Here is a 22024-nt window from a genome sequence, read left to right on the forward strand (position 1 = left end):
TATGATCTGGCCAGGGCAACTTCTTCTTCCTTCTCTTTTCTCCCCCTTTATTATTTATTTACTTATTTTATACTGATAATTTTAATTTCATATTATTATGTTTGTAACTCAATGTATTTTTTGTATTTTTGTATTTAATGGTAATTTATTATGTTCTATTGTATTTCAATGTATTTTATTGTGTTGTAAGCCGCCCCGAGGCTTCGGCAAGGGGCGGCATAGAAATGTTATAATAATAACAATCCCCTTTTCTCTCTATCACTTCTTCCTGCCCAGTGGGCTGCTAGAACTCTGAAGTGATATTACTGCAAGGGCATGTGTGGGTTTAGGGCCACAGATTATCCACCCTGTATAACAAAGTGGGCCTCAAGTGTCCAAAGTCTTCAAAGCAAGCAAGAGGCTGTTGTGGTTGTCACAGGTAAAGAAACTGGGCTTGACCTCTGTGTTTGCTCAGCTGCTGTTAGGTGCAGCACTCTTTTCTTTTCCTGGCACGGAATGGTAGTTATGCTTTAAATATTTACTGCAATTCTGTGTTGTAAAGTGGTAGGCCATCAATTTCTGGTGGTCAAATGGAAACAGTCTTTCCATTAATCCTTCTGGACTCCTTTTTTATCCTTAGTCTGCAACTGACAATGCTTAAGTTACTACCTGGCTTTTCAGGTGCTTCCTTTGCTTCGCATTACAGCTTGAAATATGGAGTCTTCTATATTTGTATTTGTATTTTTTTTCTTTTTAGTAGGGAAAGATCTTGTTAAAGACGGCATAAAAGTTTGGAAAATGGAAAACAGAACATTTTGTACCTTGCCTTGCTCTGTACTAACAGTCCCAGTCTGGTACTATGTGGAAAGGGGGAAATATTGGAAGTACTTTGATGCTTTCATAACTTAAGTAGTCCCAGAAAAACAGAATTGAGGATTGTTTTTGTTCTCTTCCACTACAAAATAACACTATCAAAGTTTTAAATTAATTAGTTCCAAATCAAGGGTGGTTCATGTAATCTTCAACCAGAATGCTTCATGTGTTTGATCTCATTTAACTAATGCCTTCACTTAAGCACCTGTTTTACAGTATGAGTTACCTTAGCCAGGGACTGCTTTGGGCATGGCTTGCTTCACCTTCAATTCAAAATCTTTATATGTTCCCACTTGACAGGACTGATTAAATTTACAGGCATGCTCACTGCTTCTGAGTCTGCCAAATTTCAGATCCCTACAGGTGGTTTTGTGCTGGGGGAATCCTTAATGTTTGTATGTTTTAAAAGAAGATTCACCTTAGACAGGCTTGACTATGTGGCTGAAGGAGCTGGATCCTGAATGGAGATTTCTGGGAAGCCTGAAGTAGAACTGATGGTTCCCCACAGAATGAAGCAGCAGCAGAAGACCACTGCCTAGTGTAGTCTACAGGATGACCTGCTAAAGCCCACAGGTTACAATCCCTGCCATCCCTGAAATGGACCTCCATAATCTGCACCATCCAGAAATTCCAGGAGCTGAGAAGCTACCATGTGTTGCAGCACAATGCCCAGCAATGCAGTATTAGAGACCAGCCAGATACTATTCAATACACTTTGATTCAGGTTTTGTTTGATTCAGGCCTTTCACACCTCCTCTTATCTGCTCAGACAGCCTCTCACCTAGCTGTTGTTATAAGTCATGAAGGGCAAAGGTCCAACACACAAATGGTAGGCTTCACCTCTCCAAGGACACTGTCCACGTCCTCAAGTACACACAGGCCCAAGATCTGACTCTTGTCTATCTAAATATTTCAGTATAGGCCTAACAGATGGTAGGGATTGTAGCCTGTGGTCCGTAACAAGCAATACTGCAGACAAAACCAGGTTATTGGCTGCTGCATCCTCAGAGGGGAAAGTAAATCCCCTTTTAAAGTGTCTGTGTAGAGGAGTTGGCCAGCTGCCCAAAGCCAGGTCTGCCCACCCCCTTGAGGTCTCCATTTGAAAGTGGAGGGGTTTCAAGTACTTGCATTCCTTCTCCTCCCACCCCTAGATGTCTCTCTTCAGCTTGCCTCTCTCTTCACTCTAAGAAGGCTCCACAGTTTCTCTTCTTTGGCCCAAGCCTAGTCATCCATTAATCACCACCACTGAGACTGACAGCTGCCCAGCCTTCTCCCAAAATTCCATGTAACATCTGGACCTCACTTGGAAGGAGGAAACATTCCTATGAAATGGCAAACAAAGACATAGGAGCTATTCAAGCCAAGCCTTTCACCCTTCTCCAGCGGATTTGGGGTTCCCTGGGAATAGCCACACCAGCCTCAGTTGCAGCAGGGCCCTCCGTCAAGGAGCTTTGTCCTGAGGCCAACGTCACTGTCTTCCAATTTGAGTAACATTAATGTTTATGTTATGCAACGCTTTACTAGACGCTTTATTGAAGTAAAGGCTGCTTTCCTCCCAGAAAATCAGTTTATATAAATCTGGGGTGATTTTCCATTAGTGAAACCATGTTGCCTTACACCTTATATGCTATGCTCCCCTCTCTCCATTCTTTCCATCCATTTTCTAGGCAGAAGCTGAAGGAAGTACTTGGAACAAAAGCCAGGGATTCAGATGTCACAGATGTTTCTTTTGTGAGAAACAAAATATTTTGAGATGACCCAGGATTTCTCAGTTATACATACCCTCACAAGTCATGGCAGTACACACCCAGTTCCCACAGGCGCAAACACAGCGGTTGCACTGCACCTGGGTCTCTGCTCCATCTTCGTATGTTTCATCTTCCAGAGCACATTCTGAAAAGAGGACAAGGGAGGGAATTAAGTTTGAATGTTTGAGTGGATTGCTTTTGGAGTACGACCCAATCATGATCCAATTTCATAAGCACCTTTACTTAACTTGCAGCTTTGCTGCTTCAGCCTACCTGTAACTGCAGTCAATTTCCACTGTCACAGTGCCTGGGTTGTGCATCTTTTGTGTTACCCAGACTCAATTCCAGAGTTGGGATGGGGATAATTTCCCGAAACTACAGGAAAATCTGTAGTGTGCTCTAAAGTTTCCATGCTTCACCATGGCTTCTCCAGACATCCAAACCTGGGATCCCCATTTTGCCATTGTTGGTATGGAAGCACCATAGACTCCATAGAAACTGCTTCTAGTCTTTGATCTCTACTGCCCCCAGAGCCCTAGCAACAGACATGTCATTGCTCACTTTATTCTTATTGGCCAAGTGATGTCCATTGCCCTGTTTACCTTTGGAAACTGGAAATCAGTGCAAAAATACATAGCGGGAGAAGCGGAGGAATCATAGCAAAATTGCTTATTTATAAACATCTCTGTTGGGGCTGGAGTGGCTGGGAAATACCACTGATGTGCATCAGAGGGGGAAGGGGGGAAACATACCTCAGGACTGCAATGGATCAGTCAAGAGGAGCCTGCTGCAGTCCATACACAGAAATAGGGAACGGACAGGGCTTTCACTTGCAGGGGCTGCCAGAATGCATGGCAAGGACAGGAGGATGGCAATTACACCGGCCAGGTAACCACGTCATTACCTGGCCAGTAAGTCTGAGCAAAAATCTGCATGCTGTAGAAACAGTGCAGGGTCGTTTGCTGTGCCGTGTGAAGCCAGCCAGTGATATCAAAATAGAAAGAGCTGTTGTTTTCTACACATTTGGCTTTTAGCAATATTATCAACACTAATGCTGACCAAAGATTACAGACTCAAAGACAGGGCAGTGAATATGGCCTAGATTTTGAGAAGTTCATACAATATTTACTTCTAGCCAAATATCATCCTGTTCTCTGTACTCTTTTAGGGGGTCCACCACACCTTGTGCAGGCAAGGAGTTCTTACTTTTTTCTGGTGGGTTGAAGGCTGGATTGAGGCAGTTCAAGAATTCATTGAAGCTAAGCTTCCAGTCCGCATTTTCATCAGAAAGTTCAATCAGGGCATCCACACAGAGTCCCCTGAAAGAAACCACAATGTAACCACAAGCCCAGGAGAGGGAGGCTCCAAGATCAGCAAAGCAGGAACAGATCATATTTTAATATCCAGATGCAGTCCAATCAATTCTCTTGGGGTTCCTGAACATGCAAAATAACCTCTCAGACTACAACTGGTGACAGGTAATTCTTCTTAATGTATGCTCCCCTGTGATCCAAAAATGTAAAGCAACTGAACAATTATTCTTTCCCCTGCTAGTTTAGCAAAACCTATAATAGTTGCTGGAGGCTGAAAGACACATTTGCAGGCAAATGCAAGTGAATAAGAGCACAGAATGAGAGACAAGTGATTTGTTAGCTTAATGAGTAACAATTTTACAAAGTTAGCAGGCGGTGAATGGGACTTATTTGGCTTCTTGGGGGAAGGGGACTGCCTTGCAAGACAAGAATATTTTGATATACTGATCAGATGTCTAAATCAAGACTTAATATAAATCCATCAAAAAGAAGCAATAATTAAAAGGTATAGAAAAAGAAAGAGAATTGCCTGTGATTTCAGAGGGCTCAGGGACATTCCATTTGTGCTGCTCATGCAATTTAAAATTGCTTTTGTTCTGGTTGTGTTGATTTTAAAATCTTTTCCAAAGGTGACTAAGGCCTGGTTCATATTGTAATGTCAAGCAACTATGGGTGAATTTCCCTATGAGGCTTTCCATTACAGCAGCAGCTGTCATCTGAATCTTTACGGCATAGCAGGAGCACACTGTAGATTGCCATTACAGGTGAACCTGATAAAGGTGGGTTGTTGGGTGTGTGTGTGTGGGGGGGGGGGTTGATAATCCACCTGAACCCTAAAACAACCCATCTTTACTGCGTATGCATGTAACAACTAGTCATGGCTTGAATATTTGAAATGGCAGTGACCAGTGCAATGACAGCCCACAGAGAAATTCAGTCATAGTGGAATCTCATTACCTGTGAACTATGTCAGCAGTCATAGTGGAATCTCATTACCTGTGAACTATGTCAGGGAGAACAGTGCTGACTCATCATTTTCCTTCCTGCTGTTGATTAACTCTCTCTCTCTTTCCCCCTGTGTGTGGGCTGGTTAGCACAGAAAGCAATTTAATTCCATGTGACTTACTGAAGCCATGAAGAGTTCCAGTGTGTGACAGTGGCCAGTTGGATTGCCACATCAACCGTGAGATCAAGCTGTCTTTCTCTTTCCCTCAATCTTTCATGTGCACTACACACACACACTTGCTTTCCCTTGTGTGAAGCAAAAGACGGAGTACCACAACAAAATCCTTCTCCTAAGTAGGTAGGAAAGCAGGTGAGCAGCAGGTCATAATTCTGAGTGGACAAATAGGAGGAAGGGAGCAAGTTAAGCAAATGCTCCATCTGCCACTCTTCTGCTTTTCATCATAGTCTCCAAGAGTGGTATACATAAGAAGAAAGAGTCAGGGGAAAGAGCCATACGAAGGAGGAACTACCCTTTGTAGCTGAACCTCATTTCTTGTTCATAAGCCCACCTGAGCAGCTTGTTGGTCTCTTGATTCACATAGGCAGTGATGTTGACAGCTGTTTCATTTTGTTCCACAAACCTTAGGAACTCGCTCGAGTCCAGGCGAGAATCCCCATCATCAAAATTCTGAAAGAACACAGAGCATCATTCAAGAGCAGCTAAAATGGCAACACTCTCCGCCGGAAGCTCTTGCCCTACCAGACAAATTCAGGCACTTGGCAACCAGCAGTCCTTAGCTTGTGGAGAGGCACAAGGCTTCAGAAATCCATATTCCCCCACCACAGGAACATGTAATTGGATGTGACCCCAGAGGAACACATACACCTAATTTTAGCAATTGTTCTAACTCTGTGTTGCTAAATAGTCAAATTCTTTTAATTTTCATTTATAAGGCAAGCTTTCACATCCATCATTTTCAGTTCGACTAATATATTTGATCAAATGCTTTTCCAGAATCCAAACTGATCAGGTCTGCTGAATTTCTTTTATCCAGAAGGTTAGTTTTCCTCTCATGGATTCTTCTGGTCTGATTCATCTTGGAGGTCCCCAATATGATAACCATGAGTACTGATGTGCCTTCAGAATCTACCTCTCATGTTCCCTGCACATCAGGTGCTTTCTCAGAAAATAAGAATGGTGGGCTGCTAGAGCCCAGCTTAATTTGAACCATGCCCAACTGCCCAGGGAAAAGAAATTAGGGTGCTAAATCTCTTTCAGCCAGAGGGTCTGATTCATTTTGGAGCAGCTCTTGGGGGCCACATCCCAGGGATGGGAGGTCCAAGGGCAACAGGGTGGAGCCAAAATGCCAAAACAGTGAAAACACCAGCCTGGTCTAGCTTAGAGCTCTTGCTGCCAGGCCTTAGGAGAGACATTTCAGCTTTTCAGAAGGGGGAGGGGATGCTGAAAAGCTGGGAAAACACTAAATACTCAGCAGTAAGGAAAAAGGGTTTCAGCCACTGGTTTGGCCCACAGTCCAGAGGCTAAGCATCTTGCAGGGCTGGAGGCAAGCTGGGGAATGAAGGGACATTTTGGCTGGGCACACATTTTGCCCGGTTTTGTATGTGCATGCAGTCTGTGTAGGCTGGCTTGTTTGCTTGCTGCTATGCAATGTGAGCTTTGCCTGAGGCTCAGGGTCAGGTTATGTGTGCGTAAAATGGGCACTTTGTTGTGCTTTGTGGAGCAAATATGTGCTTTGGCATTTAGAATTCAGACTCTGCCTCTGCCTTCTACTCAGTTCTGTGCCAGGTTACTTGTCTCAGGGCTTGCTTGCTTGCTTATTGATTGATTTATATCCTGCCTTTTTCCTACAAAGGGCTCAAGGCAGCTTACATCTCCTCCTCCAACTTATCCCCACAACAATAACCCTGTGAGGTAGGTTGGGCTGAGAGTCTGTGACTGGCCCAAAGTCACCCAGGTGGCTCCATGGCTGAATGGGGACTAGAACCCAGATTGTCTGAGTCCCAGTCCCATGCTCTTAACCACTATACCACACTGGCTCTAAATAAATATTTATTTATTTAGCTACATCAGCTTGCCTTCTAGAACAGACAATACGTTCTAGTGAGTGGTTTTGTGTTTTGAAACTCAAACTATTCTTCTCTGCCTTGTATTTAGATACTTGGGCATATTAGGTTTTCTTTAGCCTTACTCATCTGCCTTTGGGAGATTGGCATTTTGTAACTGTTCGTGTCCACCATGGAAACTATCTTGATGCAACCATTTTGTGAGACCCACCCCCCTTAAAATGCCAAATGTGCCTATCAGCCCCGAATCCTTTTGTTCCCCATAGCCTAATTATGGTTCTACTGCCTCATTATTTGCATTCTTGAATTATATTTCTCAAACTTTTAATCAGTTTCTGATACGAGCCATATTTGCAGCAGCATGTGACCTCTGAAGGCCATAGCAGATCTAAAGGCATGGTATTTTCTACCTACTGGATGAGGACTTGCTAAACAGGACTGGTTTGCGCTTGGGGTCTGAACTGATAAAGGCCCAATGTATTTTGGGGAAGAGGTTCTCTGCCAGATCAGATGGGTTTGGCTTTCTTGTCTCAAATAGCTCCCATCAGCATCTTAGCAGGCTTGCTCTTATTCTGCCTTAGTGAAAGGATTCTAACATTTCCTATAATTTTACTTAGCCTTTTTTTTTTTTTTTTAGAAGACTGAATTGCACATGACATCCAGAACCTCTACATTTCTCCCTTTTCCACCATGTTCCCAATTCCATATTGTTCTTCAGTTTTTTGTACAGATTTGACCTGCTTGTCTGTGATGAATGAGCTGTTTACAGCTGGGCTCTGCAACATTGTGCCCATGGTGCCCCTCTGAATCTATAATGTATTTCTTAAGTTTTTAGAAAAGTATTATTTTTAACTGGGAGAATGGCACACTGCAAGGGAAGGGCTGCTCCCCAGCACTAGCATTCTTCATATCCTAAAGCACTGTTTTGTGTTTTAAAGCTCAAGCACTTCCTTTGTCTTGTACTAGCAGTGTAAAACTAGTGCAAGTTGGGCTAGTTGTTTTGTTTTTTAATCTCACCAGTTTGCCTTCTGAAAAATGAGCATTTTGTGTCCATGCCCACTATGGCACAAGACTGTCCACAACATTCTCAAACGTCTGGATGTGCACACCATCCCCCAACAGTTGGTGACCTTCAGCCTATTGCTTTTGTCTACATATTAGATATATCAGCCACATAGCCAGAAGTGTGGCTCACAGCTAGAAGCATGGCTTCTAGATCAAGAGAGGTATTACTGCCACTCTGTATGACTCTGGTGCACCCACAGCTGGAGTGTTGTGTTCAGTTTTGGGCCCGTCATTACAAGAGGGATATAGCAAGGTTGGAATCAGTGAAGCGAAAGGCCACAAGGATGGTGGCTGGTTTGCAGGGAGGTGAGACTGAGGGAGCTGGGTCTTCAGAAGAGCAGACTCAGAGGGGACCTGTTAGCGACCTACAGGTATGTGAAGTGGTGTCACACAGATGTGGGTCATGACCTTTTTCCCCCTGAAGTGGAGGGCAGGCCACGTTGGGCAAAGCTCAGGGAACCAAGATTCAAGGTGGATGCCAGGAAGTACTTCCTGATGGTTAGCACCCCTAGGGTATGGAATGGGCTTCCATGGGAGGTGGTTGAAGCCCCATCAGTGAGTGTTTTTAAGGACAGGCTGGACATGCACATGGTAGGCATGTCATGAGTGGAGCTGCCAGAAGCCAGGGGTCATACCAGATGGCCCAGGAGACCCCTTCTGACTCGCTCTGTTTCTATGTTTCTATCTCTTTTTAAATATTGGTGGGGGGAACCGACAGGGAGAAATGTAGTTCTTAAATATTCAGAATTCAGATATCCAAATCCTTCTGGCTATGCAGATAAGGTTGGCATTATTATAGACAGAACAAATTCGTATAATGTATCAGAATAACAATGCAAAAAAGTTCTCATGAATGGTAAGAACAAATAAACCATCTCTATAAGCCAACTCTCTCTCTCTCGTCTCCTGCCATCAATACCTTGAAGTACTTGTCTAGGATCTCTGTGTAGTTGCTGCCTTTGGAAAACCAACCATCAGGAATGATCTCAGCTTCAAGCCACTGTATGACACGACCACGGAGCTCATCTCGGTTGCGCTGATAGCAGACAACTGTCAAGTGAGAAGAAAGTGGGAATATCCAGACAGCAATTGTGGAGCAAAATGCAAAGTTGGAAGAGGAGAGGCAAAAGACACTGAAGCAGTTATGCTTCCTTTCATCTCAAAGGGAAATGGACTCTTGAAATCTGTGGCCCGTCAGGAAGTATATACTGCTACTGCTCTTGAAGCACATGAGAGATCAGTCTAAATAAAACTGGACCTGATTATCTGCAGTTCTACTTCCAAAAGGCAGGAACAACAGAATAAATGCTCAGTTTTGTTCCTCTGTTTCATAAATGCGTGGTCCAGAAAAATAAAGACCACAGACAGGTGACAGTCAGTTACACAGCTCCCCACTGATGCTGCAACGGATACACCATATGCTGCTTGGCCTCGGGTATGGCTCACTTTTATTACTGTTGCTATTGCTCTTATTAAAGTGGCAAATGTTTTGGCCAAGATATCTAACTGAAAAAGAAGGACTGAATCAGGATGTTCCTGGCCCAGCCCTTACCCCTGCAGTGAACTTCCTAGCTCACCATTTCTTCCAGCCTCCACTCCCTCTGTCCAAGCACAGGGACAATAACACTGGCCTAACGTGTATTGTTATTACAAGGGCTAATAACCAATTTAAACACTATAGGCTGCAATTCTGTGCCCACTGAATTTAACAGGACACATTTCTAAGTAAACTCACAGGATTGCACTGATAGTCGATTCACTAAAATTAGAACTTGCAAGTTGTCCTGTTGTTAAAAAGTATAGTTCCAAAGTAAGAAACTTACTTTGAGTGTTTTTAGATAATATACGTGAGTCATAGCTGGCATCATCTGAGAGAAGTCATTACCTCCTCTGTCTAAAAGAAAGAAAGCCTCTGTAGGAATGGTGCTAGCCACCAGCACTTTTTAATTGGTGCTTGTATTGGAAAATAGGGTTTAAATGTACTTCGTGGTCAACCAAGGGACCTTTTTGGTCAAGCAGAAGTTTTTAAAACTAATCTAACCAATTCATCAAATGTGAATGATGCTTTATGGAATCTTACCACAAAATATATTCCCCCAGGGCTTATATTTAGTTCTAGAGTCATCCAGGGGTTAGGGGAAAACTCATCTGCAAATGAGAATTCATCTGCTAACTATAGGCAGGAAGACACACCTAGGGCACTATTTTAACCTGGCAATTGCCATTTTATGTGCATGGATAAAGGTTTTCATTTTAAAAGCACTGAGTTATCCTTATATTCTGTACTTGTCTCTTTGTACAAGAGAGCAAGATAAAAGATTAAAATTGAGCAAAGGAAGCCCAACATCATTTATTCTTGAATAATGTACATGAAGTAAATATGACAAAGACAAAGAATGTAGCATAAATTAATGCATATATTCAATTATTATAATTAATCCACAATTCCTCACAATTATGTGCAAACCAGATCTACAAGTGATACTGACAAAGGGACTATGATAGAGGCCATGAACCATGTAGGACATGGAAGATCCGTGTAACATTTTTCCTGACAACATTTGCATGTTTCCAGAATGCACAAGTATTCTGACATAACTTTCTACAGTCCTTCTTCCTGAAACTTGTTGAATTAAATGCCCATGCTGAACAAAGGTAACATGAGAGAGATCCCACAAAATGTGTGAGCATGGAAATTACATACTTACTTGGACTTGCAGCTGAATTCTTGAATTTCTTCTCTATTAACAGAAAGAAATAATGAAAAGTTGGATAGGAACTACTGTAACATTTTGTAGTACATGGAATTATTCACAAGAGAGAAGAGGAAATACGTACAACACAGTTGGTCTTATCCAAAACATTTGCAAAGCACAGTCGATCCTGAAGAGTAATGGGGTCTTGCCAAGTGGCTTGCTAGCCAATCCCCACAACCAACAATAAAATTGCACTCCCAGATTTGGATGACATGACAATTCTTTATGGGTCAAATGATCCCTAGAACAAGCCATGGGGTGTTAGGGTGGCTCATTGCCCAAAAAAAACCTTCCTGCAGTGTAGCTGTAGCATCACCTTTTCCTCATTTACAACTATGAGGTAACAGTAGCAGTTTTTGTTGCTTTGTTTTTGGTGTCTAGTCTGAGAAACATGGAGAAGGCACAAGAGTAGAACTAAAGAATTATATTACAAAAGGACTACTTGGAAAGCTATTAGGGAAAGAGAACAACAGTCTGATACTGGGGAACAAAAGGTAAAGTCAGGGAGGTTCCTGGTAACTTGACCTAGTTCAAACATACTGGATCTTCATACTGGAGATGAAAAGTGCTAGGTAGTCATGAACAAAACAAAATGTACCAGTACCCAGGAATAATATAAACCTGCAGTTAGTGAGGGAACTGCTTCAGGACTGTGCCATATTTTCTGCTACGGATCTCGTTGGCCAAATTGTGGATTAGCTGGCTGGGAAGTAATTGGCAGGTAGGCATCCCCATGTTCTGCAGTTATGTGGGAGTTACTTCCTTTAATCTCATCAATGGAAGTAGTACATACTCCCCTGCACCTATCTAGGGGCATTGTTGCCATTCCTGGCAATTTTCCATTCATGTTCTGAAGCAAAGTGGATCCTTGAGTTAAGGTAGTTGCAACAAAATGCAAAGCACAAATACACATCATCACAGAACCAACATGATTGAAATGCTCTGCAAGAAATTAGTGGGAGTAGGGTCTGAGTGCAGTGGGCTGGTACAGCTCTTGGAAAGGTAGCAATCTTTCCACTTCTGCCCAGACTGTTTGGGTCACTTTGCTTAGCAAAGCATGGCATATTTTATTTAATTAATAAATGTATATCCCACATCTTCAACTTGCAAAAGACTTTAGGGCAAGAAGCCATGTTAATGCTGTATAAATAATGTATAGTAATCAGACTAGCCAAAATACCGAAAACTAAGCAGCACGTCACATCAAAGCCAGTAACAGCAGCTTTATGAAACTAAGAGAAGAATCTGGAAAACATAAATGTGCATTTAAAACCATGAGAAAATGTTCTCATAGAAAGGGGCTAGTGAGATCATATGAATGTGAAGTGCTCAGATTTCCTGTTTGCACAAAGAAAGCCATCTGTGCCATTGAGTTCTGAGGTGTTCAGCTGTTGTTCCCCATCCTGCCCCCAAGTATGGAGCATGCCATCCACAAAGTTGTGTGGGGCCCTGCCCTCAAGACAATGCTATCAAAGATTGACCTTGCTGCAGAGGAAGCTATGCACGCAGGCCCGTCAGCCATGCTGGACTCCTCCACACTTTCCGAGGTCCCATCCCAACAAGGGAGTATTGTAATAATCATTTTGCCTGAACAGGGTGGCCTTCCACAGCCATCAGTGCCTTTAGAAAGCCAGCAGCAGTGCACAGAGGATGTCCCTGGGGGTCAGCAGGCAGCCCCTCCAGTTGAGCAGGACCTTGTTCAGGTGGATGACATCCCACCACCCCTGGTGTTTGGAGAGACCATGTTTCACATGATGTAGGGAGGGGTGACACCTGTGAACTTTAATTACATGATACAGTTCTCCCCTACCCCATGCAATTAACAATGTTAAATTTCTCCTCTAACCATCTCTCCTTCTTATATACTCCTTAAATTGGTGCCCCATTGTTCCTCATGAGGCAAGAATTTAGAGATGTTTCCATTTTATGGCTGCAACAGAAAGCCAGATAGCTTCCAAGATCAGCAGGGGAAAAGAGCATTTTACATTAAACTTCCAAAAAAAAAGGAAAAAGGGGCTAGAACAGGCAAAGTGAAGCACAGTGTTTCTTTCTCCCATAGAAAACTAAGATGCACACGGAAAAAGGTGCATTTCCATAAGATTGCTGGGCAGGTAGAGGCTTAGGTGTGCCACCAATCTCAGATATATCCACCATGTGCTCTGGGAGCCTGCCACAAGTAGAAGTGGTGTGGCTGTTGATGCTTGAGCTAATCAAATGAGCTGATGCTTGGTTCCCTGGTAGTTTCTGGATGTCAGGTGCAGTGCTTCACACCATCACCAATGAAATTGTGCACATAGCATGAAGGCAAGACATGACTAGCTATGCCACCATCACAGTGACAAATTAAATTAAACCTAGCACTAACCCTGTACAAACAGGGTGCTAGCATGAGCCCTAGTGTTGGCAGCCTGAGAAATTTTCCTGAAATGCTACAAGCGCTGTGAAACTGGCTAGCAAGATAAAATTGGGAGATGAGAGAAAAGTGCTGCAAGACTTCAGGGAGCTGGATTTTCTTCATGCTGTGGGTAGAGGTGCTGGAGTCATCCTGTATCGAAACCTTCACTCTAGAATAACCAGAAGTAGTTATAACCAGCATGATTTTGCAAGCAGCAGTAGATGCAAAGAGCAGGTTTATGCTGGTGTACCTGGCAGAAGTTATGGCAGAGCTGTCTCTCAAATACTGCAAAGGGGGCTTTGCCTTATACCATGTATATATTTTAAAATGTTATTCATGATGTTTTAATTTATTGTTGTAAGCCGCCCCGAGGCTTTGGCGAATGGGGCGGCATAAAAATGTTTTAATAAATAAATAAATCATCAAACTTCTCTGTTGACTTGTACTATATTTGTGTCTTTTCTTTAAGATTATACTTTTCTCCCTGGTCAAAAGAAGATTGCCCAAGCACAACTATGAACAATTCCAACAAGAAAAAAGTGTAGAAGGCAGCAGAGGAAGCCCATGTGGCTTCACAAAAAGTTAAGCAACAACCTGAAAGGAAAAAAGAACATGTACGTGAGCTGTAAAGAGGGCCAGGTCACAAAGGAAGAATATAATAGCAAGAACTTGCAGGAATGGCATCAGGAAGGCTAAAGCAGGAAATCAACTGAAAATAGCAAAGGATGTTAAAAGAGCAAGAAAGCCTTCTTTGGATACATCCATAACAAAAGACATGTGAAAGAGAAAGATGTCCAGCTACTATGCAGGTGGACAGCAGAGTGATAACAGATGACAATGAAAGGTAGAGGTGCTCGATTCCTACTTTGCCTCAGTCTTCTCCCGCAAGAAAATTCAACTATGCATTTTTTTAAACATCTCTATCATGGCTCCCCTCACTGACCATTTTTCTAAGGTGAACAGTCCCAGTTGTTGCAGCTGCTCCTCATAGGAAAGTTACTGCAGCCCCCTGATAATTTTCATTGTCCTTCTCTGTACTTTTTCAAATGCAATAATGTGAGACAAGCAGAACTGAACATAATATTCCAAGTGCGTTCATGCCAAAGAGTTGTATAAATGCAGTAAGATCTTGGCAGTTCTATTTTCTATTCTGTTATAATTATGCCTAGCATGGAGTTTGCCTTTTTCACAGCAGCGGTGCACTGGGTTGAATTTTTTTAAAGAACAGATAAATATACGGACATTTGGGTTGCCTTTGCTGAAATATATCATAGAATATCAGAGTAGTACAGTTGAAAGTGGCCAATAAGACCACTGAGTCCACACCCCTGAGCATTGCAGGACTTCAGATTAAAGGAACCCTTACAGAAGGCTGTCCAGCTGCATCTCGAATGCCTCCACTATGGAAAAGCCCATGACATCCCTAGCTTTTTGGTTCCATGGTCATACTGCTCTCACCATTGGGAATTTTCTCCCAATGTTCAGCCAGGAACTGGTTTCCTGTAACTTCAGCTGATTATTTCACAACGTGCACTTTGAGATGATCCAAGAAGAGATCCCAGCCCTTCTGTGTGTGACTACCACTCAAATGCTTGAAGAATGCTTTCTCCTCTTCTCAAGGCTCAACATGCCTTCCAGTCTCCCCTCACTGGGCTTGCTTCCAGTTCTCTGATCATATGTATTCCCTTTCTCTGAACCTTTTCCAGTTGGTCTGCATCTTTTTTAAGCTGTAGTGCCCAGAACTTGATGCAGTACTGGATGAGTCCTAACAGTACCGGATGTACGTAGTACTGGATGAGACCTAACCAGCACTGAGTAGAGGAAAACTAGTACTTTACATGATTTAGAAGCAAAACTTCTATCAGTACACCCCAAAATCATGTTTGCCTTTTTTTTGCAACCATATTACAGTATTTGTTCATTCGACTTGTGCTCTACCACAAAAGCAAGATTATTGAGCCAAATTTCCCTCATCTTGTAATTGCATTTGAATACTTTTTCCTAGGTGAAGAACTTGGTATTTATCCCAGCAAATTTCATTCAGCATTCCAACCTATCAAGATCACTTTGAATTTTGTTTCCGTCTTCAAGGGTATTAGATATCACACCTAATTTTGTGTCATCTGGAAATTTGATCAGCCTTTCCTGCACCTCCTCATCCAAATCATTCATCATGTTGAAGAGCACTGGGCCCAAGACTGAACCCTGTGGTACACCACTTCTTGGCTATCCTTAGTTGAGAGGATAAGCACTCACAGAATCTAATTCTGTAGCCAACTGTGGATTCTCCTGATCATTATTCCGTCTAGCCCACTTTTAGCTAGTTTGCTAATCAGGTTATCATGGGGCTCTTTGTCAAACATTTTGCTTTACACAAGATATACTGTATAATGCCCACAGAATTCCCAAAGTCCACCAGGAAAGTTACCCAGTTGTGTGGCCAGCGTGACTAAACACTGAAGTGTATGGAACACTGTTACCTTCCCACCGAAGTGGTACATATTTATCTACTTGCATTTGCATGCTTTCGAACTGCAAGGTTGGCAGAAGCTGGGATGGAGCAACGGGAACTCACCCCGTTGTGCAGATTCGAACCGGCGACCTTTCGATCAACCAGCCCAGCAGCACTGCGGTTTAAAGCACTGCGCCACCTGCATCCCTCCCTAATTATCTTACATAACATCAAAAGAACATAAGAAAAGTCATGCTGGATCAGACCAAAGGCTCACCCGGTCCAGCACACCATACACATAGGGATTTTTTGTCCCAATCTGTATTACTTTACACTTGCTTATACTGCACTGTGTTTGCCATTTTGATGCCCATTCTCCCATCTTGGAAAGATCCCTTTTGGTTTTAACCACCCTAAAAAGTTTAGTCTCATCAGCTTACTTGACTACTTCACTGCTTACTCCTAATTCCAGATCACATAAGAATAGCATTTAATGTTCAATTCTATTTAATAGTTTAATAATAGTATCGCATATAAAATACATTGTCTATATACAGATTGTTATAATTGTACTTAAGTTTCATGCAAGAAAATTGAAACATTTAATTTTTCACTTTTTTCTCTTTGTTCTGGTTTTGGTTTTGATTTTAAAATATGTAATACATTGAATGAATGAATGAATGAATGAATGAATGAATAATATTGAATGACAAGAGAAAAGTTTGGGATTGCAAGAGGCTTTGGTGGCACCTGCAAGCATACTCAAATTGGGTAGCCCCTCCAATCCCAAACCAAACCCTAGCACTGAAGCTAGTTAAGAGTATTTTCCAGATTGCTCACTGCAAGGTTTCACACAGCCATCGAGAAGATGGGAGTCAGGGCAGGGAGTGGGTGTCATTGTGACAGGCTGAGCATTCTCAGGAGAAGATGAAGGTTATTTCATTTCACATGCAGAATGCAGAGTAGCCCAATGCAAAAGAGGCCACTGACATGGTGATAGCTTGCCAGCAGTCACTTGCTCTGTGGTGCCACAAAACCTCATGGGTTATGGACTGGAGCCAATGAATGGGGCAGAAAACAAGAAACCACCGGCTGGGAAGCCACAAAAGTGTTTAGTTATCTGGTGGCTAATTGATAGGTTAACCTCAGGTTAGCCAACAAGCCATGGCTGGTCATTATGAGCAAACAGGTCATTTTCTACTTTGATTCAACTTTGGTTTATTTATTAGACTGCACACCAGGATTTAGAACTGGTGGGTGCTCCTATACATTTTAAAAGACTATATGGACAACAGAAAGAAGTTGAACAACACATTCCAAGTCTTCCTTAGATGTAAAATACATGTATATCTCAGTATTAGCCCCAGGAATTCCTTCAGTGAAGGCTGTTTTTATTTTGAATTGTTTTCAACAGACTAAAACTTCTGTTTTCATGGTCATCAAAATAATTAGCTCCTAACTGTCTCACTTTCTTGCACTCTCAGCTCTGAGGGCAGCCCAGCACCAAGTACAATGCTCCTTGACAGCAAGATTTGTTGAAAATAAGCATGAAACCCACTTGCTGCCATATTCTGAGCCCTGTGGCTTTGAAGCACTGAAATGGAGATCCAGCATTAATGTTGCCAAGCACAGTAGGGCAGTTTGTTGTTCTCTTCTGCCATCTCCCTTGATGGAGCATCCATTGCTCCAACGGTGCCTCAGTTCAGGCCTGGCTTACCTTTGCAATGACCATCATAGTCCACCTGGATCTTGGAGCCAGTGAGACAAGCATCACGATGCAACTCACAGTGGTTCAGGTATGTCTTGCCATTGCTGCCACAAACTGGCCTCTTGTGTGGTTTACATTTCTACAAAAGCAAAAGCCCAAGAAAGCAAGAAAAGGTGAGTTCCAAAGATGGAAGGAGCTGGACAGGGCACAAAGATCAGCACCTCACACTGACCATTTGTACCAGTAAGGTGTGGCACTAACCATTAAAAAACAAACCAGTGGTCCACATTATAGCAACCCAAATAAACTCATTTGTTCTAAAAGGCACAATCCGGAGCTGAACTCGCTAGGTCTTCTGTTGCAACACATTGGGTGTAAAACTTCCATTTTCCCACAGTTAGAGGCACAGGGGGCTTGCAAAAGGGATGGGAATTTTCTGCAGTTTTTCCAAGACTACCCAAGCAAGAGAAGTTTCCTAGGCTCCATCACTGTTTGCTTTTCAACAGTGACTGTTTGGACACCCACAATATGGATGTTATTTCCTGGGACTAACCCTGAACAACCCATGAAGAAAGTACGTGGTGGACTGCTGGGTAGTGAGATACATGCATTACAGGCTGTCATTACATCCAAACCCAGAATTGTGGGTTGTTTTGCCATCTCTCTCCAGCATTGGGAGCGCTAGTCCTTGCAAGTTGTCCTGAAGCACTTTCCATAGCAGTATGTACTAGAGGACACTGAGAAAGTCAGGGCAGGTTTCTTGCAGAAGAATGCTGAGGCAGTATGCTGAGGTCAGTATAGCGTGACTATAGCTGCTGAGTTAGAACGTGTTTCATAGCAGAATGTGCACACATGTTGTGCTGTTTCTCCTAGCCTAATTAGTTAAAGCCTGGCAATGGGCACAGGAGTCCACTCTGTGCAACTTTTCAAGAGAAGGCAGATGGAGCACTTATCCATCAATACTATCTTCCAACCACAGCGAATGCACTTGTTTTAGAGGCTGTGGGCTCCAGTGGGAGCAATGGAAAAGAGATGAAGAAAAGTTAGACAAGATAAAAAAGGAAGATGGAAAGAAGGGAAAAGATGTTGCTCAGCATCCCAGGGGGCAACATAGAATTTTAGTCAAGATTTTGCTGTGAGACAAGAGAACGTTTCAAATGCTGCTAGTCCTTACAGTGGATGAAAAGGGACTGAAAAGTAGGAGACAGCCATGCCGGGCATGAGCACAAAGGAGGTGAGTAGGGTTCTAACCTTAGTGTCTGTTTCGTTCCAGCATGTTTTTAAGTGGGTAACCTAAATTTGTGATTCACAGAAGCCATGAAGAAGAACCTATCTACTGTGTAGCCTGAATAAGGTATTTGTAAAATATATGAATTAAATTCACTGTGTGCTGGAAAAACTGGGGACTAAGACCAGAGACAGTATTAAAGAAGAATGTGAAATAAGTCCTATAGCAAAAAGAAAAAAAGCCTAAATGGATGATGGAAGAAACACTCCCAAACTAGACAGGCAACCCAAACCACCTACCAAAAGGACTTCCATCTTATCTGGATTGAGTCTCAGTTTATTGGCCCTCATCCAGCCCATTACCTCAGCCAGGCACCGGTTCAGTACAGCCACTGCCTCACCTGGATTAAATATAAATGAGGCAGAGCTGGATGTCATCAGCGTACTGGTGACTCCACAGCCCAAACCTCCTGATGATCTCTCCCAGCAGTTTCATGTAGATGTTGAAGAGCATGGGAGACAGAAATGGAACCCTGCGGTACTCCATGGCAAAGTTGCCTTGTTGCAGAGCCATAATCCCTCAGCACCACTTTCTGGAATCAGCCAAACAGGTAGGAGTGGAACCACTGCAAAGCAATGCCACCAACTCCCAACCCAGGCAGCCTGTCCAGAAGGATACCATGGTTGATGGTATCGAAAGCCGCTGAGAGGTCCAGGAGAACCAACAGTGATGCACTCCCCCTGTCCCTCTCCCTGCACAGCTCATCGTACAGGGCAACCAAGGCAGATTCAGTACCATAACCGGCTCTGAAGCTGGACTGAAATAGGTCCAGATAATCGGTTTTATCCAAAAGTGCTTGGAATTGTCCTGCTACCACCTGCTCCAACACCTTGCCCAAAAATGGGATGTTGGCCACCGGTCTATAATTGGCAGCCACCTCTGGGTCCAGGGATGCCTTCTTCGGGACAGGTCTGATCACCATTTACTTCAGAGAGGCGGGAACCCAGCTCTTCCTCAGTGAGGCATTGATGACTTCCTGAACCCAGGTACCGATCCCATGTTTGGCTCTGGTAAGCAGCCACGAAGGGCAAGGGTCAAGTAAAAGGTGGTAGGGTGTACCAGTCCAAGCACCTTGCCCATGTCATCAGGCCGCGACAACTGAAACTCATCCAACAATGATGGACCAGATGGCGCTCTGGACACTTCCTGTAGTGGAGTCGTATCAACTGTGGAGTCCGGCTTGTGACAAATCTGAGCGATTTTCTCCTTAAAGTGCTGAGCAAGTCATCAGAGCGGGCTACTGATGGTGTCACCGGATCTTTTTTTGGGCCAGGGTATATTAGGCTGTATACCACTCCAAAAAGCTCCACTGGATGGCACTGTGAGGAGGTGATGGAAGCGGAGAAGTATTGCTTCCTCGCCACCCTCACTACCACAGCATAGGCTCAATAATGAGCTCTTAAATGTGTTCGGTCAGATTCATCCCATGATTTCCTCCCCCTGTGCTCTAATCATCTCCCAGCCTGCTTCATCGCCCACAACTCAGGTGTGTACCATGGTGCCGAGTGGGCTCTGAATGATGGGAGAGGATGCTTAGAAGCGATTGTGTCGATTGCCCTGGTCATTTCCCCATTCCACAAATCAACAAGAGCATCAACAGTAGCGCCTGCTTTATCAACTGGAAAATCCCCCAGAGCCCTCAGGAATTCACCCAGATCCATAAGAATCTGGGGGCAGACCAGCTTAATAGAATCTGTACCCTTACAGAGGGAAAGGTCAGCACTGAGCTCAAATCTCACGAGGAATTGATCTGACCATGACAAAAGAGTTAAAATCAAATTTCTCACTTCCAGATCACCATCTCTCTGCCCCATCGAGAAAACCAGGTCGAGAGTGTGACCTCATTCATGGACTGGGACAACGATATGTTGAGACAGCCCCATGGCTGCCATGGAAACCATGAAGTCCTGAGCCGCCCTGGTCAGAACAGCCTTGGCATGGAGATTTAAGTACCCCAGGACCAACATCCTGGGGGTCCTCAACACCAAGTCCAAGATGATCTCCATCAGCTCAGATAGGGAGTCTGATGGGCAGAAGGGTGCATGGTACACCAGCAGAATCCCTAATCTGCCTCAATCACCCAATGCCAGGTACAAACACCCTAGGCCTGGTCTTGAGGGGACAGGAAACACCGCAAGGGAAATTGAGTCCCAATAAACAAGGGTGACCCCCCTCCCCTCCCTTCTAGGTGTGGCTGGTGCTGCATCAGATACGTAGGTGGGCAACACTAGGTAAAGGAGACATCCCCCTCTTCTCCTGCCCAGGTCTCTGTGATACACACCAGGTCAGCCCCTGCATTCATTATTAAATTAAATAGCCTTAAAAAGTGTTCTGCCTGGAAAAAGTGACTTTAGGAAAGGAGGGGCAGTGTCTTCATTGGAAGATAGTGAGTCCTGTGGCACTTTTTCACTTAAGGAAGCTGTCAAAACCCTTAAGCCAAAACCCATTGTTCAGGTACAATATTGGCCCAGGTGAAGGATAACATGTTGAAGTTAAGCCCAGACAAGACAGAAATCTTGTTGGTCAATAGAAGGCCTGGCTTGGGTACCGGGATTCAACCTGTTTTGGAAGGGCTTGCACTTCCTTTGAAGAATCAAGTCTGTAGCTTGGCCGTGATCCTTGAGCCTATGCTATCCCTGGATCTTTAGGTGGCAGCATGGTGTGCCTTTGCACAATTATACTTAGTGTGGCAGCTGATCCTGAGACAGTCTGATGTTGCAACTGCTAGCCATACCTTGGTTATATCATGTTCGGAATACTGTGAAGCATTGTATCCCTGAAGAGTTCCTGGAAATTTCATCTGGTAATAAATGTGGCAGCTAAGCTGTTAGCCAGTGCAGTGTTAGGCCCATATTTCAGTGCAAAGATTCACATAGTATAATTAAGGGAAGGACAACAAGGTGCACTTCATTGTCACTGGCCAGGCTAGCAGTCTCTTTTTTGATATTCTTCCAGCTTGAATGAACTTAACTGAAAGAGCCATTTTTGAGTTCTGATAGCGGGCCTTTACAGGGCTGCTAATTGGAGGTTCCCAACTGTTTTGTCTTGCCATGTTGTGCTGCCATTTACCGTGCATTTAAAAAATAAACTTACTGGAAGGGGAAGGTGGCATGCAGGCACCAAACCAGTTTGATACAATGGAACCAAACAGGCCCATGGAATTCTTGCACTTTCCTATATTTACAATATATTGGAATCACCTCATGGCTGGATTGGTCTTTTGTTACCATTTCACAGAGAAGCAGACATACTACAAGAACCACCTCTCAGGGAGATGAGCAGAGTGGCAACTAGGTGAAGGGCCTTTTCTGCTACTGCTCCCCATCTTTGGAACTCACTCCCTAGGGAAATTCACCTGGCGTCATCTCTATCTTCCTTTTGGCGCCAGGCAAAGACTTTTCTTTTTAGGATTTTTTT

At 43.5% G+C, this 22024-nt stretch overlaps 1 protein-coding gene across 1 annotated transcript in view; it reads right to left on the bottom strand.

Annotated features, from left to right (window-relative positions):
- FSTL1 (follistatin like 1) overlaps window positions 1-22024 on the bottom strand; it is a 51984-nt gene that overhangs the window by 11440 nt on the left and 18520 nt on the right. The window contains exons 4-9 of the mRNA XM_044449755.1: window positions 17329-17458; window positions 10717-10749; window positions 8928-9058; window positions 5428-5546; window positions 3807-3919; window positions 2635-2745 (exon numbers count right to left, since the gene is read on the bottom strand). Coding sequence (XP_044305690.1) covers window positions 2635-2745; window positions 3807-3919; window positions 5428-5546; window positions 8928-9058; window positions 10717-10749; window positions 17329-17458 — 637 coding nt within the window. The remainder of the gene's footprint in view (window positions 1-2634; window positions 2746-3806; window positions 3920-5427; window positions 5547-8927; window positions 9059-10716; window positions 10750-17328; window positions 17459-22024) is intronic.

Source organism: Varanus komodoensis, unplaced genomic scaffold, assembly GCF_004798865.1.
Source record: "Varanus komodoensis strain SLA01 unplaced genomic scaffold, ASM479886v1 scaffold60, whole genome shotgun sequence".
Classification (NCBI taxonomy): Eukaryota; Metazoa; Chordata; class Lepidosauria; order Squamata; family Varanidae; genus Varanus; species Varanus komodoensis.